Raw genomic sequence first — 24,015 nt, 5'->3', positions numbered from 1 at the left:
TGTAAATTCCATAGTAGTTGGAGCTGTATAAATGTACTAAAAGCTATTATTTTTTGTTATAAATTGATATAAAATTATTAGGTATAAACCAGATTAAATAGGAAATTTTATATTTAAAACAGCTAGAGATTAATCCTATTTGATGCCCGTATAAAAATTTATAAAACGAAGTTGTAGCAGTGCTCTTTAGTTAACTTTTTTTTAGTTATAGTGAATTCTGCTGTGAAATTGTAAAAACAACTAACTTTAACTTTTATCAGTTTACTGGTAAACCAATCGGTATGAAATCATTTAATTAGAACTAAATGTTGTAGATCAAAATTTCAAATGAAATAGCTAAGTTTGTTTAAATATCTGATCAATGTCATCAATTTTGATCAATGTCTTTGCTGTTCATTTTTACACATTAGAATCACATAAAATAGCGCTTTATAGTATACATCAAAATCTTATAATAGCGACAGTTCATAATACCAGATGAAATTGCTGTAATAGCAAGCTTTACTTTAAAGCAAATACACATATTCATTATTAAAATGATAATAAAAATTCTATGAAAATGAAAAAAGAAATATTTATATCTTTTTCATTTATTGTAAACAAATATCTTGTCTTAAAATGTATATCTAAAATAAACTGTTTATGATTACAGATTGTAGATTGAAATATGACTTTATGAAGGGTAAAAATTTCTAAAACAGGAATGTTTGAGCAGCAGGTTCTTAAATCCTAATAAGTTCTTGCGAAAAAGAAATGAAATGCTATACCTGTTGACATTATTGATAACAGTAAATAATTGTGGATTATACATTACTTTATAAAAATAAGGTGTTGAAATTTTAGTAAGAAAACACTGTTCCTTTTTAATTTATCTGTATTGATACCGGAAATAAAAACAAATTGTTTCCCTTTTAATCTTTTTCAAGTAAAATGTATTTCCCTAAATTTTTTTTGTCATAATAGTGAAAGGGTGGTAGTTTTTAATTTGTTATAAATATATGATTTTTTAAAGTATAATATTACTTTTTTAATGGTAACTTAGAAATGTGTCGCAAAAGCTGACTTTTCAGAATATGCTGTATTCCTTATTACAATCTTTTATTGTTGTATTTAAAAGTTTTTTTCATTGATATTTCTCCTCAATGTATTACTAACTTTCTCATTGTTTGACGAGAGGGGAAACTAGTCTTTATTTTCCTGAGTTGAATCAATTTATTATTGACTTACATAACATTATATTAATAATATAGTTCCTTGCTACTTTAAAGTAACTGTTTTACAAGATAGCCATAGAGTATGGAAATCTTTGAGAAAAAGAAAAAATCAGGTTATTCAATTCAAATTTTCTTAAAATCGGTGAAATTAATTAATTTGGCTTTGAGGTATCTATAATACCAAACATTTACCTGCAAATATTGGGTTTGTAATAAAAAAATTGAGTATTTTCAACTTTATAATAACAAGTATTAGTGCTTTGTTGCATATTTTCTGCATAATAATAATGTATAACTGAAAATAATTTTATAATAGAATTCATGTTACTGGTTATAAGAATCAGTGAAATTCCAAAAATTATTCGATAAAAATCAGGGTAGATTAATTTCTTTTGAGTGTTTGTGGCCAGCTTGAGTTTATTTATTTGTATGATACTTTAAGTGAGATAATAATTTTGTTGAGGTTTTCTTTAGGAAATCAAAATTGTTTTTCAAATGAGCTGATCGGAAAATTAACTTAATTTGCTAATATGAATTGCAAATATTTTTAATAGGAAAGAAGCTAGTGTCATGCCAAGACTAGCCCAAATAGCTTATCAAGTTTTAGGCAAGATTGGTATATTTCACAACAGACCCGAATTTTACTGTCAGTCTATTCATCATCACAGCTGCAAGGGATGCAGCCTGGGAGGTTTCAAAAGAGAAGATAACTCCAGGCTGCAAACCGGTGTTGTCCGAGTCAACTGTGTCGACTGTCTCGATCGCACAAACACAGCACAATTTGCATTTGGGAAGGCTGCACTAGCATTTCAGGTGCCTATAATTTTGTTTACCTAAATTTTTTTGTCTTATTAAAAGTGTTGGCTTCAGTACGTTTTATCAGACTTTTTTCTTTTTGCGAGAAAATATAACATAATGCACAAATAAAGAACCATTTGCATTTTAGAATACTGCACTAGCATTTTAAGTGCCTATAAAATTGCTTACCTAATTTTTTTTGTCTTACTAAAAGTTCAATATTGTTGGTTTCAGTAAATTTTATCAGACTGTTTTTTCTTTTTATGAGAAACTGTAACATAATGCATAAACGCAGCACAATTTGCATCTGGGAAGGCTGCACTAGCATTTCTGGTTCCTATAAAATTACTTACATAATTTTTTTGTCTTTTTTCTTCTTTTTATAAGAAAATTTGCATTTGAGTAATGGTTATGTGACTTTGAGTATTAATCTAAACTTTAGGAAATTGTATTCTTGCTTTTCAATAGGTAATATTGTAATCCTTTATTGTCAATGATTTACCGATCTTTATTCTTGCTGTTTTCTGAGTTTTTATAGTTTCTTGTTTTCTTACTGTCAATGAATCTAATGTTACCTCTTTTTCATTTACTTCTTCCATTTTTTTGTAGACATGATTTATTTTTTTAAATGTATGTATTAAAGTGTAATTTCATAATTTGATTTAAAAATATTTATGTTTGATGCTGTATTGACTCAAATATATATATCATTATACTTTGATCTGTATGTTCCGTGCTTTATCACTCTTTATTTGCTTTGTTTTTAAACTTCTCACTTTTCTCACTTTTGTATTTTTTCAAATTCAAGTTTTATTTTCATTAATACTGTTCTTTTATTTATTTATTTTTATTTTGTACACAATAGAGGTATTAAATTTGTGACTAAATTCAAGAGCAAGTTGTATCAAAGCATTTGGGACTATATTTTCAAAATATAGTTCCAAAAGTTGAGGGGAGAAATATTGCAATAAACACTTAATTATTACATTGTATTGGTTTTAGAAAGTTAAATGGTTTCCAATTTATTTTTTAAAAATAGTTATGTACTGAAACAGGTGCTATCCAAATAGAGAGATTAATAAAATAAAGTTTGTGCTTTTTCAAATAATTACAAGTAATTTAATGTAATTATTCTTTTGAAATGGCTTATTCCTAATTCATGGTTTATATTTTCTTTATTTTTAGTTGTATGTTCTAGGAGTTGTCGAAAATCCAAAATTGGAGTTTGATACTGACAGTATACGGTAAACTATTTATTGAAAGTTTATGTGAGTTTAATGCTTGTGTGATATTTGATGTAACGGAGTGGTGAATGATTGATTTAGGTGAAAAAAAGTTTTATTTGATTTGTGGTAATTTTAAAAAGGATGCTATACCACTGGAAAAATATTTTATTGAAAATTTTGTTTCACCTCCATTAATATTATGTGTTATATGGGTCAGAGTGTATGGCAGTAAAAGATGTTAAAAGTGCAGTGACAAACAACAAACCTAAAATTCATTTATTATGTTAACTGACTTAATAGAATATGACATAAAATAATATGACAGCACAGAACAAACCGTTAACAACATTACATGTTGTAAATTCAAAATCCATAATAAAGGTGACGCCACAATCAGTGTAGATGTATGTATTTTGGATTATGCCCGTAAAATGGTGGTCTGAGTGTGTCTAATGTGAGCATTGATTTTTTATATTTTCCAACATTTTAAAATTTAAGGGTTAAAGAAAAGTAAGTTTAGGAAATCTTAGATTAAATGGAGTTTCAAATATTCAGTGTAATTCTAAGTATTCCTGCATTTTGTTATTTGAAATTTTTTTCTGCGTTTGAAACTCTGGGTTTATATTCTGTTTACTTTTATAATTATTTTTATGAATAAAATTTATAACTCTGGGTTTACCTGAATTCATTTATTTCAAATTTAAATTTGCTTATGTAAGTGAAAAGAGAATTTGCCAAGCAGGGTTCCTTCCATTGTATAGCCTCCTCTTAACAAGACATTGTAATATTCTCTAATTTCAGTGCTTAATTTAAGTTAAAGTTATAGAAGTTGTGAAATCTTGAATTCTGCTGTAGAGAATGTTAGAAAGTGACGAAAAAAATGTTTAAATTTTAATAATTTAGTAAAGAGTCGTCAAATTGCGATGCTTATTATGTTCCATTGGGCTTTTTCTTTAAGCAAAAATAACTTCTTAAACAAAAGTTACGGTAACTTCTTACCAAAAGCACAGACTAAGTTCTAAATTATTGTCCGTTTTATCTGTTAGTGAGAACAGAGAAAACCTGGAATTACCAAGGAATTTTGTTTTGACTCTAAAAAGCAGGGAATAGTCAGGGAAAGTTGCATTTTTTTAAACAAAAATGTGGAAAGTTTTCATACATCATACGTGAAAAATAACATGTGTCAGAATTGTCAGTAACAGTAATCAGTAATTGAGATTTAATTTTAATAATTCTAAGATTAGATTAGATTATGTAAGCATCTATTACAATTATTTATTGTGAAAATTCTACATTTTACTGTAACTTTTCCATGTTTTCATCCTCCTTTGATGATATTTTTTTGCTTACATAATCTAATATTTGACATAATAAAAAAAAAATCAAAGTTTTTTGATAAAAAAAAATTGCATGGTGTTAGATAAAATATGGCCAGGATTTACATTAAAATTCTATTGAAATACCTTGAAAAGTCAGGGAATTTTCTTTCTTTCTGAGATTAAGTGGGAACTTTTGATCCAGAGGAAGGTTTTCTTCAACTAAGAAATTCTTTTTGTGTGTGTCATTTTTAGTATGCTGGAGGAACTGTATGAAGATCATGGAGATACACTGGCTTTGCAATATGGTGGATCTCAGTTAGTACACAGAGTGAAAACTTACAGAAAAATAGCTCCTCTCTCTTCTCATTCTCGCGACATTCTACAAACTTTGTCAAGATATTACAGCAATACGTTTTCAGGTATTCATATCCTGTTCTCTTACTACTATAGCTTTAAATTATCTTCTAGTTGATTTTAGTAATTTTCAATTCATTTTCTATGAAAAGTATGATTCAAATAACAGTGTTATACCTAAGCGCTTTTTTAAAGGCAGTCGGCTTGCTTTATAATCCGAATAAATGCACCCTCTTTGCCCTTTTTGTAAAAGTTAGCTGCTATCCCTTAAAAACACTGCCTTTTTATTCAGATTCCATTTTGAAAATAATAATTACACACTGGTGAAACTGTCTGTGTCTATAGGTTTAATTCTGATTACTGTTCCAAATATGTACATTGTTAGGATTATTTTCAACTAGTTAAATTTTTATAAAAACTTTTTTTTTTGGAGAGGGATATTAATCATTTTTTGAAGTGATTTTAAATTTAAAAACAATTTTTTTAATAAATACCCTTTTTTTTAAAAAAAAATGTGTCTTGAAATGTTTAAAAATATAAATAATTTTCAGTTTTAAGATATAGAAAAAAGCTTTCAAGTTGTTTATAAATTAATAATTTTTTGCTAGTATATTTTTTAAAAATAAAATAAGCACAGAGATTGCCTTTTAGCATGCCTTTAATTATTTTTGCAAACAACAAATTTTTCTCACATTTTGATAATGAAAAAATTTGAAATATACTCATAAAATAGTATGAGAGGATAATTTAAAAATTCTGGAGCATAAAACTCGGTTATTTCATAATATTTTGCATTCTCATACATATTTACGTTAAGTGAGTGCCCCTTTTGGGGAGGAAGCACCCTATCCTTTTTTTATTTCTAGGGAGAACTCTGCAATTATTTAAAAATTTTAATGTTTGATGTAATAACTGATTCTATCTCTGAATTCATTGATGTGTTATGTAAACACTTTTAAGCGAGTTTTTGCAGTTTTAATTTAAGGTCTGGCTACTAATTATTCACTGGCCTAACTTGTGTCATTAAACTCTAATTATACTACTAATTACTGATTGACCTCTCTAGTGCAATTAAACTCAAATTGCATTACTAATTTGACCAATCTCTCTTGTGTCATTAAATTGTAGTTGCGCTATTAATTATTGACTGGCCTTTTTTGTGCCCTTTAATTGAAAAAAATTAAAAAAAAATTTATTATGATTTCTTCTCTTATTAAAATTTTAAATGAACCATTAACCGCTTGCGCAGCTAAACCGAAATTGCTGTGATTTTTTTTTGTTTATTGTTTCTTTTTATGCTGATAGTTTTTATAAAATGTAACCATGCATATTTGCACTGATTTCTTTTATATTTTAGCATAGTCGGGTATAGCCTGGGTGGTAGGGCCCATGTCCAAGAATCGGTTGGTTCTATCCCAGACGGGCCAAAGACTCCCCGTGTAGTTAAAGGTGACTGATGCACGCTAAATCTGACGAGTCCCAAAATCCTCCATCTTCCCATAACAAATCAATAACTCTGGGGGTACTGATCCAGGAGTTTCCTTGTCTTCTGGATTGGTTCAAAATTACAAGAATACGGAGTTGAACATTAGTAGTAGTAAACCCAAAATTGGGTCAGCTGTTCAACCACGGATATAAAATAAAATATATTTTAGCATAAAAATCCTTGATGTTTAACAAGTTTAAAATATGAATTATTTTTTTTACTGTTTCAGATGCTGATAAACAAAATGCCATAAACTTATTTCTGGGTGTTTATAAGCCAAGTAGAGCAATGACTCCCATTTGGGAATTAATGACTGACTTCTACCTGCACAATTCATTAGCAGCTGGAGAAAGAATTTGTCACAGAAATTTGTAAGCAATTTAGATCTTAACTAGTTAGAGAATGTAATATTTAATTATTTATTCAAGATAACGAAAGGACAAAAAATTAAAAAAAAAAATTGTCCTTTTTTTCTGGTTTTTATTATTATTATTATTTTCCTTCCCCCCCTTTTTTTCATTGCTCTGTAATTTTTCCCTTGTTTTCTCTACATTTTGAACTTACATACAGTAGAGCGCCAATTATCCAAACTGCTCGGGACCGAACGTTGTTCGGATAATGAAAAGTTCGGATAGTTGGAAAGTTGTTTAAAATCTAATTTAAATGATTATTATTTATGCACTAACTTCCCTTCACACTTTTTCCAGGTTCGGGACTGGCAGTATTTTCTAAAATTGCTCTGTTTAAAAGTTTTTTTTTTCAATTTTTAAATATTTTTTCCTTTTTTTCTTCTTTACTTTTCTTTATTTTGAATTTCTTTTATCATATTTCAACATTTTATAATTTCTTTTGTAAATTACTGATTTTACCACATTTTTCTTTATTTTCTAAGGCAAAAGAAATCCAACAAAGACTTTTGTTTCAAAGAAGATGCTCTTTTTTCAGCAACCATATCCCTTATTCTTTTTAAATAAATCAGCTGAACTGGATCAACATCATTTAGACGTTCTAGCAATATCTAATGGATTGCATTTTTCTATATGAGAATTTTCTATATGAGAAGGTTCATTATCTTGAACTTGATCACCTACTTCTTCCTCTTCATCCATGGAGTTCTGATTTTCATTCAAAATTTCAGCAACAATTTCATCATCATTTAAAATTTGATATCCTGGGATGTTTTCAGTGTCTCGACGCCAGTCTTCTATTTTTTCTGCTGCATAACCTGTCATCTTTTCAGCCGGTAGATCTACTGGTTCAGAAATTTAAAAAAATTGTTGATAAGTTGAAAAGTATTCTAAACTTTAAAAAAAAAGCGAATTCAGACATAGTTCGGATAATTAGACGTTCGGATAATAAGGGTTCGGATAATCGGCGCTCTACTGTATGTATAAAGTAAAACTTTTCTGCAACAATATTTTAGGAACCAAAGAAATGTAGTGTTGTAGAGGAATATATTATTATATCGAGGGTCTACATACTTTGGGGAAGCAATAAGATTTTTTTTAAATTTTAATATTATATATGTATTAACTATAAATATATGTATATATTATATAAAAAAATGTAATTTGCAGAATGTTAATTATGGTTAAATATGAAATCAGTGACTTCTTAAGAGATAAGGGAGGCAATTCTAAGAATGGAAGGTCTTGAAGTGGTCTATGTGCCTCAAGGATTTGGTATTGAAATCTGAATATGAGAGCCCCTCACTGCGGTGAAAAGAAATAAGATAAGTACATAATCAGCGGTGAGTTTTCTCTTGTCAGAAGAGACCGAAAAAAAGCAAAATATGATAAAATGAGCTTTTTTACATTATTTGAAAACTAATATTAAATTGTGAAAATAAAGTTGAAATTTGAAAAAGAAATCATTTTACAAGAGTTTATTGCTTCAGGGAATATCGCAATATGGTGAGAAGGATGACATTGATTCATGTGCAAACTCGTCGGGACCAGGAGGCATTATTTTAATAGAGGGAGCTATTGTTGTATCGGATATCGTAGTAGCTAGAGTTCACTGTATATATATACTGAAATATTGAGAAAATAATAAATAAAAAAATAATGATGAGAGCAGAAAATAATGAAAGATATTTTTCAAAAGTATTTAAAAATATATATATTTATATAAGCTAAAATATTGAGAAAATATGGAAAATAATAAAATATAATGACGAGAAGAAAATTATTAAAAATAATTTTTCAAAAGTATTTAAAAAAATATAATTTTCGATATCTAAAAAAAAAGAAGAAAGAAATTAAATATCCGGAAAACAAAACAAAGAAAAGATTCTCTTCATCAGCCCACACGATTATATCCGCAAAAGGAGTGCTTTCTAATATTGTATTAATATAGTCAAAGCAAAATATATCAATACAATAGTGTGAGGAGTATGTGGAGTAAGTGAAAAATATATAGGAAAAAACAAACAAATATATCAAGCAAAAACCAGAAAATAAAATTCAAAGAGATTAGAGAACGGTACTCGAAAGGAAATCTACATAGTGAGGAGCGAATAATTATATATATATATATACAATATACATATATATACAAAAAAATTATTAAAAATACGGAAAACAAAATAAAGAAAAGATATCTCTTCATCAGCTCATACAATTATATCTGCTAAAAGGAGTGCTTTCTAATATTGTATCAATATAGTCAAAGCGAAATATGTCAATACAATAGTGTGAGGAGTCTTCATCATTGTTATCTATTTTTTAAATTGACAATTGGATTATAGTTTAATTTGTATCACCAATGGTGAATAGTTTTGTGTTGAGTTATGCTGTGGAATCGTGAAAATATGATGAGTTTTCTATTAAAATTATTTTCTTTGATGGTTGTTATAGGCTTTTCAGGAGGAAAAAAGTTTTGATTAGCAAAGATATTGTACATTGCGGGCTTAGTTGCAACTTTGAATTTTATTTCTAAAATATAAAAATGTATGCATCACTTTTCCTGCAATTATTTAAAATAATGCAAAAACTAAAATAGATAAAAACTAAATAAAGTCAATAATCAGCAAAACTGCCATTTGATTCTGTTTCCCTAGCTGTTAGAGATAATTTTTCTCAAATCACAACTGAAGTAGATATTTATGGTATTTATATAGATAATATATATGTCTGGTTGAAGTTCATATATATTAATATGTCTGTTTGTTGAAGTTCTGAAATCATTTAAATGTCAGTTGTTTATTTCTTTAAAAAAAGTGTTTAGTCCATTTCAAGCTTTCTAGTTAAACCTGGGGACTTGTTAAATAAGTCCTTATAATAAATTAGTTCTTTTACATTTTTGTTTTGTTTTGTTTGTACACTGTAAATTTCTTGTTGTATGCTACTTTTTTAAAATTTGATATTTTTAATATTTGTAAATGAAAATTCACATTGTATGTTACGTATGTTTGGAAAGATTTTGAATTTTAAAATTTTGCAGGTATACATGTTGGTGGGATGAAAAAGTTATGGATGTTCTTCCTTTTCCTATTATTGAAGGTATTTGAATTAGATTAGAACTTTTAAGTTTTATTATGATAGAAATTGAGTTATGTAATTTTCAAAAGACCTAAAAAAGTTAGCTTACTCTATTCATAGTTTTAAGGTTTTTATTAAAACTATACAAGGTTTTCAATGGATCAGGGAAACCTGGAATTGTCAGGGAGTTTGATTTGCAGATAAAAAATTAGGGAATAATACAATTTCAGGCAAAACCCAGAAATATCTCTCGCTGCAAATCTAGAAAATAATCAATTTCTAAATTGACGGTAACAATAAATAGCGCCAATGATGTTCAAAATGACTAAGTATAACATCTATTTTATTATTTTTTGTAAAACTTCTTCTGCAGCATGGATAAATTTTTTTTAGAATTATTAAAGTTGAATAATATGTTAAAAAGAAATTTAGCATTACTTAAAATTTTCTTGTTCCAATTTTTTTTTTCTCTATATAACCATATTTGCTATTTAATAATACTAAGTTTTTAAAAGTTAAGTTTTCTGTATAAATTAATTTTGGTTTTTAATCATAAGTAATATATAAGATGGTTGACTATATGAATCATGTGACTCTTAATAAATTGTTTCATTGAAATTTTAACTGTTCTCTATTGTTGTGCAAAATATTGCTTTTATCTGTAATTTATATACTTAAGTATTTTAAATAATACATGTTAAACCTTTGCCTAGTAATATATTTTTTTTTTTACAAAATGTAATGTTTGGCATATTTTCTATTGAAATGTAAATTTTATTGCTTATTGAATAAAAGAAAATTATATTTCTGATGAAATATTGGAATATATAAAAAATGTATTCAAATATTGTTGAAATTTTACTGAAAAAATCAAGGAATTTTATTTCTATTATTATTAAATATAACTGGTAAACCAGCTGTCTGCAGCAAACACTGTAACTTAGTCAATCAATGAAAAGCTCATAGAAAATTACATTAGGCAAGTTTAACTGTGCATTCACTTAACTTTTATAATTATTGTTATGAAAGATGTATATTATACTTATATTTAAATAAAAACAATCTAAAAACAGATTAAACATTAAACAACTATAGACCAAAATCGAAATTTGAAATTCAGATGGAGTGTAAGTGACATTTTTATTCCTCAAATAATTTTGTGTGACTTTGTTTCATACTGTTAGGTATATTAATCGAATTTAATTTTATATTCATGTTTCTTTTGATGTTAAATTAAACAAAATGAGTTCTTTTTTACTTTTATACATTGCATCAAAATAAACATCAGTAAAATTTAAAAAACTATCAATAAAATGTACGTTTAAATAAGTGTTCTAGAATTATTAAATTTCAATCTCTGAAAGAGGAATAGAATATATCGAGAGCCCAGCAAAGTTCTGACTAGTTTCAAAATTAAAAATCTCAGAAACTAAGTTTCATAGAGGATTTTATTTTACAACCGTCATTGAAGAGCCGACCCAATTTTCCGGTTTACAACTACTAATGTTCAACTCCGAAGCCTTGTAATTTTGAACCCAATCCAGAAGACAAGGGAACTCCTGGATCAAGCAGTGGGAGAAATTTTGCTTTCGTGAAGTACTTTTTGATGAAACTTACCCGCATTTGCATTACTTTGAGAGTAACCTCCCATGGCTAGCCTGATGGCAAGGGGACTCTAACCCATGATTCGTCTACCACTGAAGATCTTTCAAATCAGCACTCTGGTTGGTGCAAGCCAAATGGTGAATTCGTAACGACCAGCCATCGCTGGGATTCGTACCCAGTTCACTTTATAAGAAGGCAAACGCTCTATCCCCTGAGCCATCCCGACTTTTGATAGAGGATTGTAACAAACAGTTTGTTTAGTGTGAACATTATAGAATTTTTATTCTGGAATTTGAGAATTTACTTACAGAAATTGCTAATAGATGGCCATTGGTGGTCAGTTCAATTTGTTCTAGCATTAAAACATGAAAGGACATTCTTGTGCCAAGGTAAGAGGTTTAAACAGGGCTCGAAAAAACTCAGAAATTTTACCCGTCCCCGAGGACGGCTTGTCCAACAATGTACCCGTCCTCCTTTGAAACTAACCCTTAAAACTTCTAAATAAATAAAAATATTATTTTCTCTTATTTATTACAAACATTTATATAAATTGCACAATGAATTAGTAGTTACTAGGATTACAAATGCTAAGATTACATTATACAGTAATAAAAGAAATACTAGGTTACCAATAGTAACCTAGTATTTCTTTTATGAAATAATTGATTTCTTTTATGAAATAATTTAAATGACAAAGGTCAAGTTATCTGGAATGTCAATTTATCCGAGGGTACTGAGTTTTTTAAATGAATCAAATATGACGTTTGTCAGTTCCACAATCAAGCCAATGATTTACAGAGGTTTCTGCACAGAAATCTGAAAGGGGTTTTCCATTTAAGTAGATGTTCTTAATTGCGTTTAACGCTTCTTGTTTAAGACCAGTACGTAATGTGTTTTTTTTGTAAGTTCATCGCTGAAAAACCCCTTTTCAACCGCTGCAGTCCTCACAGACGGAGAAAACATCAATTCCACCATGCGCAGTATGTTGCTGTATTGTGGGACATTTTGCTACATTTGGTCTGACGAAGGAATAACAGGATTTCTAGATTAGAGGGTCATTTTAGAAGTGAGGCGCTACGCTAGACTCTTGTAAGATAGCAAAAATTTAGAATGTATCACAAACATTAACGAGAAAATGGCCGTCCGCACGGACGTCAGATTCGAGGAATTCATTGTCCGCGGGGAATTTTTGACCGCCGAGGACTGGAGGACGGGCGGTTTTTCTTTATATTCTTTTCAAGAACTCTGCGCAGAGCACACGACCATATTTTGGTAAATTTTGTGACTTATTTTAAATATTGACTGCACAACACTTTTAAAGCTTTTAGAATAGACATAGCGTTTTTTTTTCATTCCTAATGAGCCTTTCTTTATTTCTCAGAGTTTTAATTTTGAAATCAGTCAGCAATTTGCTGGACAGTAATTTTAATTAATGAATGTTTACTCTTTTATTTATGTATTAGAAAATTCATAATTTCAGAGCATGTCATTAGGAAGTTTGAGAAAATAAATGTAATTTGAAATTACTGTTTTGATCAATAAAGTTGCATTTTGAAATTAATTCTGATTGATGATTTGTAGACAAGAAAGAGTTAGAAAATTCCTTGGCTGAAATAATCAAAACATATCCTGCTGATCCAAGGACAGATGGTTTTTTCGATCATTATCGACCTTTTGAGATGACATCCATCACAGATTTGCTTGCCTACACCATGAATCATTCAATGAGGTATTCAAACACAATAAAGTATTTTATAAATTAATAAATCTCTTTATTTTAACACCATTCTCAGCTGAGTTTGAAATTGCTGTACTCTATTATTATTTTTTTTTAGTCAAATTGATTGATTGAATGAGGTTTATTACATCAATGAGCTCATGCTTTAATTGCTTTGAACAGCAACTTTTTTGATTTCTAAGTCCCAAACTTAAATTTCTTTTAGCAAGTATAGCATATGATCAGCATCTTTTCACTTTTAGTGTAAAATCCATATTGTACAGTATAACAAAACTAAGCCTAAAATCATGTAATTGGAACTTTCGGAAGTTAATTATAATATTTATTTTTAAAATGATTAGTAGACTAAAAAATTTTAGCTTTTTTATTTTCAGTTAAATCTAGATTTTTCAAGCAAATCAATTAAGGGGGTGCTAATTGATTGCTCTACCTGTATAGTCTTAAATATGTCTTTGCATTTAATTTAAGGAAAATTAAATGCATAGCCGCCCACTCTACTTGTTTTTCCAGTATGCTACAGGATTTAGCCAGTTTCTCCTGGTCTACTGGTTTTATAAAAGTTCTCCAGGTTTTTGTATATTTTAGAAAATTCCCTAAAATTGAGTAAGTCTCCTTAAAAAATCCCCATTGAAATAGAATTTTGGCGCAGATTATTACTTGCTTGAATATATAAATAAGTGTTACTGATACATAATGAAGCGAGCGTTATTTATAAAAGTCAGATTAAAACTCTTTTTGTTCTAAAATGTTAAGCTTGTTTTTATTCTGAACTCTCTTTTTAAATTAATTAAATATTCTTTTAACTATCTTTGGTGAATTAAATGCCTTTTACTATTCAAAATTATGAATAAACATAATACATAACACTTCAGGTTCATTTAATTTTGTTCATAATTGAAAAATATTTCAGTTTTTCTATTTTGATGACTATAAAAATCCCTACAATTCCCTATGAGTAAAATATTTGGTACATTTTGCGTCAATTATCATGAAATTTATATTAGTTCGAAAAATGTACTGGATTTTTCCCTATCCTTGTTGGCAGCTATGTAAATGAAATATTTAAAAATAGCTTTTTGTATTATTATTTCTATTTCGATGACTATAAAATCTCTACAATTCGCTATGCATAAAATTTTAGTACATTTTGCTGCTATTATCATGAAATTTATATTATTTCGTAAAATCTAGTGGATTTTTCCCTATGCATGTTGCCAACTATGTAAATGAAATATAAAAAAAAAAGCTCTTTTATATTGTTATTTTTAGTGTCAATTGATTTTAGTTCATTTTCTGAATATTTTTGTTTAATTTTCTCAAACTTATTTGGTTTTTTAGAGACATGATGCCCAGTTTCTCATCAGATTTCAGCCCATTTGCTGTGCGCGTGAGGCCTGGCAGGAAGCGTGAGAGTGTGGGAGAAACACCCCCAAACCCTTCAGTGACTGGAATCTCCTCTACAGCTTCTGCGTCTAGCAGTACAAGTGGTACAGATACGGGTGATGACTCTGACAGTGAGGATAACTTTGTTCATTTGGATAGTGAAGATTCCAGCTATTCACTCTCATCTTCTCGAGGAGCAACATTTGAAGTGAGAATAGTTTTTTATTTCTCCAGTTATTAAATTGATTAGTAGGGCTTGCACTAGTGACTAAAATGTGACTATCGGCTTCTAAAATGAAGGTTAAGTGACTATAGAAAGAATTATAGTCACTTAAGGAGGTTAAGTGACTATAATTTTAAAACCCAGCTAAAAAAGAGACTATTGTCAGAAAACTGGCAGATAGTATTATAGGAAATGCTACAATTTCAAGAAAATACTGTTATCAAGCCAATTAGTCAGACTTAATCTAGCTATGAAATTTATATTACAAAATTAGATTTCAGAAAAGCAAAGGAATATTTGTGGAAAAAAAGATAAGTAACCACTTAAAAAAATTATGTGAATTTACGAAGGTAATACCACAAATCAAGCACATTCAAAAGCTATAACTCAAATTCAAAATTTGCGTGTTTATCTCATCAAATTAAACATATTGATTTTTTTTTAAAAAAACGAAAATTTCAAAAAAAAGAAGAAAAAAACCTTCTGGGAATTGTAGCAAATTGACCATTTTCTGTTGAAATATCAATAAGAAATGATTGACCTATTTGAAAAGTTTAAAAAATCAAGAAAAGTGATATAAAAACATATGAAAAATAATTATCTATTGTTGAAAGCAATAGGAAAGTATTAAAGTTTATTTTCTTAGTTATGATCAACAATCAACAGATGTCCAATTTTATGACCAGTTCAAAATTTGATTAATACTCTGTAAAATATGGTAGATATTTTTTTAAAATACAAAAATGTCTTTCAGTTAAATTTTAAGAGACTTATTACTCTCACACATCTTCAGTTAAGAAGTATTTTGAATTTTTTTACATACATTAGTAATTATTATAAATGTATGAGCCTTGTTTCAACCAAATATTATTAAAGAATGATTCAAAATAATTATCAAGAACTTATCAGGGAAATGTGCAACTGTGTTTCTAGGAGATACCACTCTGATTTGATTTAATTAATTAGCAAAGATTATCAAAATTAGCCCTCTTTAAAATAATTTTATTTTTGTAAATGTTAAATAGTTTTTAAATATGATGTGATTTTTAAAATTTAATTTGTTAAGTGAAATGTTTCCATCCTTTGTGTAGAACATGTTTACAACAATGAAGCAAGTTTATGGAACAGAACTAAAAAATCCTTCAGAAAAGAGCATGAAGTTATACAAAAGGTAATTATAATTGTCTAAGTTTAATAATTATTTTAATGATAATTATTTTGTAATTATTTTATCGTGTCTAATTTAATAAATTTCTATCCTACAGAGGCATGTATTTAATATTGACTGAACGGTTTGCCTATGAATCAGGATTTGTACTGTTGCGTTCTAAGCATAAATGGCCCATAAACTTTTTTATGTTTAATGAAAAAAAGTCTAAATTCTTTTTCTAGTTGGCTTTTGTTACAATTAGTTGCTAATCTAATTCACTCTTTTGAAGAGTATCGAATTGTAGTAATTTTATTTTCAAGTTTTGCTGAAAGCATTGAGCCCAGTTTTTATGTGAAAATGTAATTAAAAAATTACTGGAATAATTTCCAAATTGAAAAAAGGTGTATAAAAGCAAATTACAACTTCCAAATTCTACTTACAGTTAATGTAGATATTTTATAGGTAACTTTTATAAAAAATAAATTTTTAAAATGTTCTAAATAATAACAAAAGCCAAGTTTTAGGATAAATGGAAATTTTCAATTTCTTGGTGTCTTTCTTTTCTGAGCCTAAGAATTTGATATGCTTTGTAATCTTGCAATCATAATTCTTTAAATTTATTTATATTAAATATTTTTATCTTCATTATTTGCATGTGAATAAGAAATTACCTATACATGTGTAAGTTGTTTATATTTTTCTTTCAATTAGGATTTAAGTATATTTTGAAATTTTACTATTAATTATTAATGTTGTCTGCACCATGGTATTTTTTAGTTTTTGTGGCCTGTTATCCAAAAATGGTTGTGTAGTGCACAAAATGAAAAACGGACCACCATGAGAAACTTTTGATCTAATGATTGTATTTTAACGCTCTTGAATTCAATCTTAATGATTCAAGGCGGTGATCTCAAATATGCTAATTAATTAATGCAGACAATAAATTTAAGTTACAAAATCAAACAGAAAAAAGTACTTTTTCTGAATAAACATCTCTTTTTTTGATGGATTCAGCCTTCTGACCCCCAAAATATAGGTAATAGGGTCCTAATAGTTTGGCCAGGAGAGCGGTTCAAAGTCTGGACCCCTTAATGTAAATTTTGTATTTTGGGTATTTTGCCATACCTCGGAAACATTTTAAGCGAACTGAAATTATTTTTACATATTACTATAAAATTCATTTATCCAAAGATAATTCAATGCAAAGTATCAATTTTAGTAAATATTTCTTATTTTTTATTATTTTATTTAATTATAGCCGAAATATTTTGAATTGTAAGGTATAAAATTTTTTACAACACTTTAAGGGATCTAATTTTACATAGCAAAATAAAAATTTTGAGCAAAATTGGTCGAATTTCTGAAAATTGAAAATACAGCTTTTTTAAAATTCAATTTCTCAAGAACTATCTTACCGATTTTGTTCAAACTTTGTATTTTTTGTTGTTTAAAAAAATTTTTTTTAATGATATAAAAAATACCCTACAATTCAAACTTTTTTTTTGACTGTAATTAAATTAATTATAAAAAATTATAAATATTTACGAAAAGTGATATTTTTCATGAAATTAGCTTTGTATCAGCTAATTTTAAAATTGTATGCGAAAATTTTTCAATTTGCTTAAAAAGTATTTAAGATGTGGTGAAATACACAAAAAAAATCACTAAGGGTCTAAAGTTTGGACTGTTCTCCTGAACAAAATATGGGGCCATATTTTGGATGTCAGAAATCTAAATCCGTCGGAAAAAAATTGTTTATTCAGAAAAAATATGTTTTTGGGTCTGATTTCGAGAGTTAAAATATCTTTTGCTCTAATTAATTACCATATTTGTAGTCATCCCCTCGAATCATTAAGAGTTAATTATAGAAGGTGAAGATCCAATCATTAGATCAAAAGATACTCAAAGTGGTGAGTTTTTTATTTTGGCCACTGTACATCCATGTTAAGAGATGATGTATATTTAAAATAAATAATGCATCATTTCTTAATAGTAATATTTTATTCTGAAGAGTAATTTTAAAGTAATTCAAAAGGTTCAAGTTTTAAAAGCTGACAACTGCTGCACTGTAGTTATGATTCAAGCTTAGATTTCAGAGCTTAAAGTAGCTTCTAGACTCAGAACTACGACCATATCTTTATGTCAAACATTTTCTTAAACAGAACAAATTCACTTTGAAAAAATCCATGTAGTTCAAGTGCTGTGTGTTAATTATGTATATACTATTTTATTATGAGGATGCTGTGTTGCCTACCAACTGAGAACCCAGATAAAGTTATTTTGCCTTTTCTTTGTTTTGAGCAGAAATTTTAAATAGCATTTTTTTTTTTATAAACTATATTTTTTAAAGTTTTGAATGGCTTTTTTATTTTGTCGCTAAGATACCATTAAACTGAAATAAATAATTTTGAGTTTAAAAATAATCCTGACAGTCACAAATTTAAAATGGATTAGATTTTAAATAATTGGATTCATTCCTTTAATTAGGATACAATGATAATAATAAAACTCAGTAATACATCCTCCATACTCAATTCTATCAGTAGTAAATTTTTGATGTAAGCAAAGACCATTTACTTCTTGATAGGAAACTTTCCTTTAAGATATGTTATATTGTATCTTTTATTTGCATTGCTGTAAACATTAAGCAATTATTTATTTCATACAAGAAAATTTTTGAGTAACAAGCAATTCAAAATAAGCTAAAAACTACCAGAATACCTAAAAATAACTCTGTTGTTCGTTCATATATTTGCTCACATCACTATACAACCTGATATAATAAATTTTGAAACTGTGAATCAATACAATGTATTGTACTTGATGAAAATAAAACTTCATTTGCTTAAAAAAATTGTGTTTTATTATTTTTTGATTATGTATGTTTAGTATACTATCGTGCATATCTTGGTATATCTCAAGTTGTATCTTGGTATTTCAAGTATATCTTTAATTTCTTAGGATTATTCATTTAATAGAATGTGTTGTTCATGAGAGAGAGGATATCAATTTGATCATCTTTTTCATAATTTAAAATATAGCTTATTCAGGGTATGTTTTTTATTGTCCTATATAGCTTATTAAAATGAATAAAACATACCTGCCAACTTTTACTCTTTCTGAGAATGGATTTTTCAAGTGGTAGTAAAACAATTACTGAAAAACAATCTTTCTCAAAAATATATTTATATTTTGACTTGGTTAAAATCCGCTGTCAAACAGATAAGTATGCTTTTATATATTTGTTGTAATTATTTATATGTAGTGGTGGTCAAACTCATTTATAATTATTATTATAATTCAAAAAGTCTAATGGCATGACATGAGTTTCGGTACCACTTTATATACGAAATTAAAATCTTCCGGGAAAACCGAAAGAGTTGGCAGGTATGATAAAATATAATATAAATTTTTTTTTTTATTTTCTGTTATGAATTAGAAATATTGTTTATTTACAGATATGCTGGCATCGGGAAATGTGCTGGTCTTTGTGAACAACAAATCACCTCTGATTCAAGATCTCTAAGTATATCATTCAAATTGTGAGTCATTGCTTATTCTTTTTTTTTTTAATTTATTAGTTTTATTAAATGAATTATAATCTATTTATTTATTTTTAATATGATGATTTTCAAGTTTAGGAATTGCAAAAGAAAAATATCATTGCTTTATGAAATAAATATGTTCAGGGAAAATTTCTTCCACAGTGGAAAAAATAATGGAACAAACCAATTTTGAAAAATAAAATAAATTGCAAATACAACAAGTGATAAAAATAATTAAATGATTTTAGCCATCATGTGTGAAGTATTTGGCAGATTATGTGACAGTGCCACACTGCACATATTGCAGCATTGTTCCTTAAAAGATCAATGGGGTTGAATAGAAATGGGAAAGAATCTTTAAGGGTTGAATTGAAGAATAAAATGGACTGATTATAGATTGAAGGAAATATTGCTGAAAACAAAGAAATGACAATTAGACAAATTAGATGTGTTGATACTGAGACATTTTTGACTCAGACTTAAAAACCATTTTTTGAGAAAAGGGCTTATGATTTTATACCTAAATAAGTAATATTCTATACCATTTTAGGTTTCATTCAAATATGGTGTATATTTGTGATAAGCATGTTTTTGAAAATGTAGTCATCATTGTCAGCAGAAATAAGCAAATTACAAATACTTACGTTGGAAAATTGCAAAACCTTCTTTTTTTGTTGTAGTAATCTAATTTTACGAATTTTATTAATTAAATTCAAATAAAATATTTAACTATATGTTAAAAATGGGCCTTTTAATTCTTATTATAAAAATTTGTAACTCTTTCAAGAAATTCTTTTTAAAAAAAATTTAACCTTTATTTCAAATTTAAAATTCTTGGTTTAATTTTTTAAATTAGTTAATTATTTTCTTGTGTTTTAAAAAATTGAAAATAAGGAACTTCTAGCATCGTACATAATCATTTCTTATACCTCCCTTTTGCCAGCAAAAATATTTCTGCAGTTTTGGGTACTTACATAATTTTTCAAACTCACTTAATTCCTTCAATTTTCTTCAAATTGCAATAAAATTTAGTCACAATAATAATAAATTATGTAATCTTAAATTGCACTTTCAAATTATGCAATAAAAATTTTTTTTTTTCAAATTTTACTGCTAGTTGAAACTTTTTAAGTGAAACATTTAGTTTAGTTTTGAAAACACTTTATTCCATAAATTTGTATTAAATGTTTAGTGTTTTTAATTTTTTGAAAATTGTTTTACAGAAATCAGAAGAGTAGTTTCTCCAATGATTCCACTAGATGTACTGCCTTACCTACAGTAACCAAAGAATCCATAGATATTTACTCTACGTATGTTAACAAAGGCATAAATGGAGCACCTGAGCCATCGAAAAATTCGTTTGACATTTATTACTCTTATTATCTCAGCAAGCATCAATAAAAAATTATTCCTACTCTTTTTAAGATTATAACATTGACCTCGAATCAATGCACTACAAGTGTTGAACTTATCAAGTTTTGATGTCTATGAATTTTGAAAAACTATTTTTAACATTTAATTGCACATATAATTTCATAATAAGTAGCCAATTTAAATGATTTATTGAGCTAATGGAAATAAAATTTTTAATTAAAACAAAAGTATTTATGATTTTTTGCCAACATATATATGTCAATTATCCATTTGTATAATGTATCCTATACATGTTGGATCATCGAATGTTTTTTTTTTTCTATTCTAGTTCATTGATTGGTAAAAATTAAGATTATTTATAATTGTGATAAATTGCATAATATTGAATTTTATGCCTCTCTTTGACTATAGACCAGGGAAAAGTCATAAAATTTATCCATTTGGAAAAATCAAGGACATGTCAAAGAATTTAATTAAAGTTCCTAAAAATTGGTGAAAATGAATTAGTGTAAGATTTTGAAGTGTTCAAAAATCCTGAATTTTTTCCAGAAAATTCGGTCTTTTAATAATTTTAAAAAGTTTTCTTTTTATTTTCAACTGTAATGGCAAGTATAAGTTTTTTCTAATGTATTTTATGCATAAGAATAAAGCTTGTTTGAAAAATTTATAATAAAATTTGTGGCACCACTAACAAAAATTGGAGAAATTTATTAATATCTGTGTGGAAAAAAATGAGAGAAAAGTTAAAATCCCCCCCTTGAGTCTTTGTGTTTACCTTGTTTATACTTATTTTTAAAATAGCAACTATTGTTACTAGTTTATTCTGTATCAACATTTATTCATATAATAATTGCTCACTGCAGATAATGTTTAAGGTTTTTAATATATATTAAATAAGCCTCCTGAGCAATGGTAAATTTTGATTTAGAGCTTTTTTTTTTTTAGAGAGGCCAGGGATTTATAAATCCGTGAGAAACTAGTCCGTTAAAAATTCTTACTATACCACTTGTTAATTTAAAGTTATAATTTATATCACTATTTCAGGTGAAAAGATTGTCTTGTAAAGTATATTTTTAACATTTAATTATGGATTTATTCATTATGATATATATTTAAGTTCATCTGCTACTAGCATCAGGTTCAGTTGTATAGATGCCTGTTTCTAACTTGTAAACTGTATACCCTTTAAAAAAGAAATGCAAAGGAATTTTTTTTTTAAAAAAAACACCTATTTAATAAAAAATACACGTTGGGAAGTAATAAAAAATACACACACTATGTCTTGCTAAAAGTTTTTATAGCTGAAAAAAATTTATTATTTTCTAAGTTTATTTTATTCAGTTTTTTTACTATACAAATTCCCTATTTATGTGCTATTTATAACTGTTATATTTTTTATAAATATTTAGAAAAGATAATTGTATATAAAATGTGAATATTGTATTATATTGACTTCATTTATTTATAATAAATAAAATTATTTTGTTACAAAAAGTTTGTTGTGGGGAGTTTTGGGACAAACATATAAGCAATTTTGCATTTATGTATTTATTTATTTTGTAATTTACGTTTCATAAAATTATCCCTGAGTGGTACATCCAATTTTCACATGAAAATTTCTCTTAAGTAACAGATTCTATAGGGCATATAACCAATAAAATCAATAATAATAGATCTGTTGCAATATTTATCAAATAACGTAAAAATTTATTTTTCCCATTCAAACCTGACTAATGAACAAGAAAGAATTCTTATTTTTTAAAAAAAATTTAAATTATAGTTAGAGTTAAAATTTTTAAGAGAATGATATTTCTTAAATGAAGCACACTATTTTTGCAATAAAATATGCATTATTATAAATAATAGGCTTCCACATCTAGAAATTATGTAACTTTTGCTTGCCTGCTATGATTGTTTTTAATTAAAATTATTTAAAAAGATTCTATTTAGTAATTAAATTCAGGAGCATTCCATTTTTTTCTGTCAGTTCCCTTGTGTGTTTGACACAAATTTTTGTGCAAAAGCTAGTTTAATATCCTTCATCGAACTCAACTGGGTGGCAGGAACGAGTTGCATCTTAGAAGTCAAAATTTTCATTTTTATACTTGGTATACTGATTTCTAGAGTTTTTTTTACTTATGGTACCCTTTCCATGTGCAGCACGAATGTCACGAGCAGCATTTTGTGATCTTAGAAGCACAAGGAAAGAGGTATCAAACATGCGTATTTTTCTTTATTTGAATTCATTAGTGATCTGAAGCTTAACATCAGTTAACTAAAAAGCGTCGATTTTGGTAGAACAAAACGGCTTCGTTTGAGTGATCGAAAACAGCCATTTCTTAAATGATCGGGCTTCTTCATGTGGAAACCTGATAGAATAGCTTTACTTTATAATGGTATGGTTTACCAATGGTTAATGCTCTGAAAATAATTTTTCACATCATTTGTAAGCAAATGGTTTTTAAATATATTTAAACATAGAAAGTCTCTATGCATTTCTAAACTTGCATTATGAAAAACATTTTAAACTTTGAAAACAGTATGGGAATCGGTTAAATATATCAAGATATTGATGTGATATTCAGGTCATAATTAAGGTGAAATATCAAAACTGTTTTCTACAAACTCTATTGACCACAAGAAATAACATAAACTGACAACATTCTTAAAATTATTATATTTGCATTGGAACGTTATCTGTTAATTTAATCTACAATTTTATTTAATGTCAATTTAATCCTTATTTTCGAAAAAGAAGATTATTAATACTTTATGAATCATGTATGAAAATTCATCGTCTAAACAATTATAAACTGCATAGTGCGATTAAGTTCTTGGAATTGAGTTCTCCTAACAAAAAGATGCCCTTGAAAGGTTTTTTTTCGCTATTTTATATTTTTGGTAAACACATTTTTTTGTTGTTGTCTATAGCAGGAATTTTCTTTGAAGATAGAATCATTTAATTAGTATATTTACAGATACATTGAGACAACTTATCGTTTTAGAGTTATGATTAAAGTTGTAAAATTCATATTTCAAGCAATTACATATTCCGTGCATCCAGGGCCGGATTTAAGCTTGGCGGGGCCCTAAGCTACTGGAAATGATGGGGCCCTTT

General features: G+C 27.4%; 1 protein-coding gene across 1 annotated transcript in view; it reads left to right on the top strand.

Annotated features, from left to right (window-relative positions):
- FIG4 (polyphosphoinositide phosphatase FIG4) overlaps positions 1–22,106 on the top strand; it is a 32,385-nt gene extending 10,279 nt beyond the window's left edge. Inside the window, exons 12-21 of the mRNA XM_016062955.5 lie at positions 1,769–2,027; positions 3,198–3,256; positions 4,810–4,976; positions 6,627–6,768; positions 9,842–9,900; positions 13,066–13,213; positions 14,561–14,813; positions 15,920–15,999; positions 19,437–19,520; positions 20,747–22,106. Of these exons, the coding sequence (XP_015918441.3) occupies positions 1,769–2,027; positions 3,198–3,256; positions 4,810–4,976; positions 6,627–6,768; positions 9,842–9,900; positions 13,066–13,213; positions 14,561–14,813; positions 15,920–15,999; positions 19,437–19,520; positions 20,747–20,924 (1,429 nt within the window). The 3' untranslated portion in view covers positions 20,925–22,106. The remainder of the gene's footprint in view (positions 1–1,768; positions 2,028–3,197; positions 3,257–4,809; positions 4,977–6,626; positions 6,769–9,841; positions 9,901–13,065; positions 13,214–14,560; positions 14,814–15,919; positions 16,000–19,436; positions 19,521–20,746) is intronic.
- The last annotated feature ends 1,909 nt before the right edge of the window (positions 22,107–24,015 follow it).

This window comes from Parasteatoda tepidariorum, chromosome 5 (genome assembly GCF_982258835.1).
Source record: "Parasteatoda tepidariorum strain Cologne lab strain chromosome 5, Ptep-v5.0, whole genome shotgun sequence".
Classification (NCBI taxonomy): Eukaryota; Metazoa; Arthropoda; class Arachnida; order Araneae; family Theridiidae; genus Parasteatoda; species Parasteatoda tepidariorum.
The sequence above is the reverse complement of the archived record's forward strand: the minus strand, read 5'-3'. Positions and strand labels throughout refer to the sequence as shown.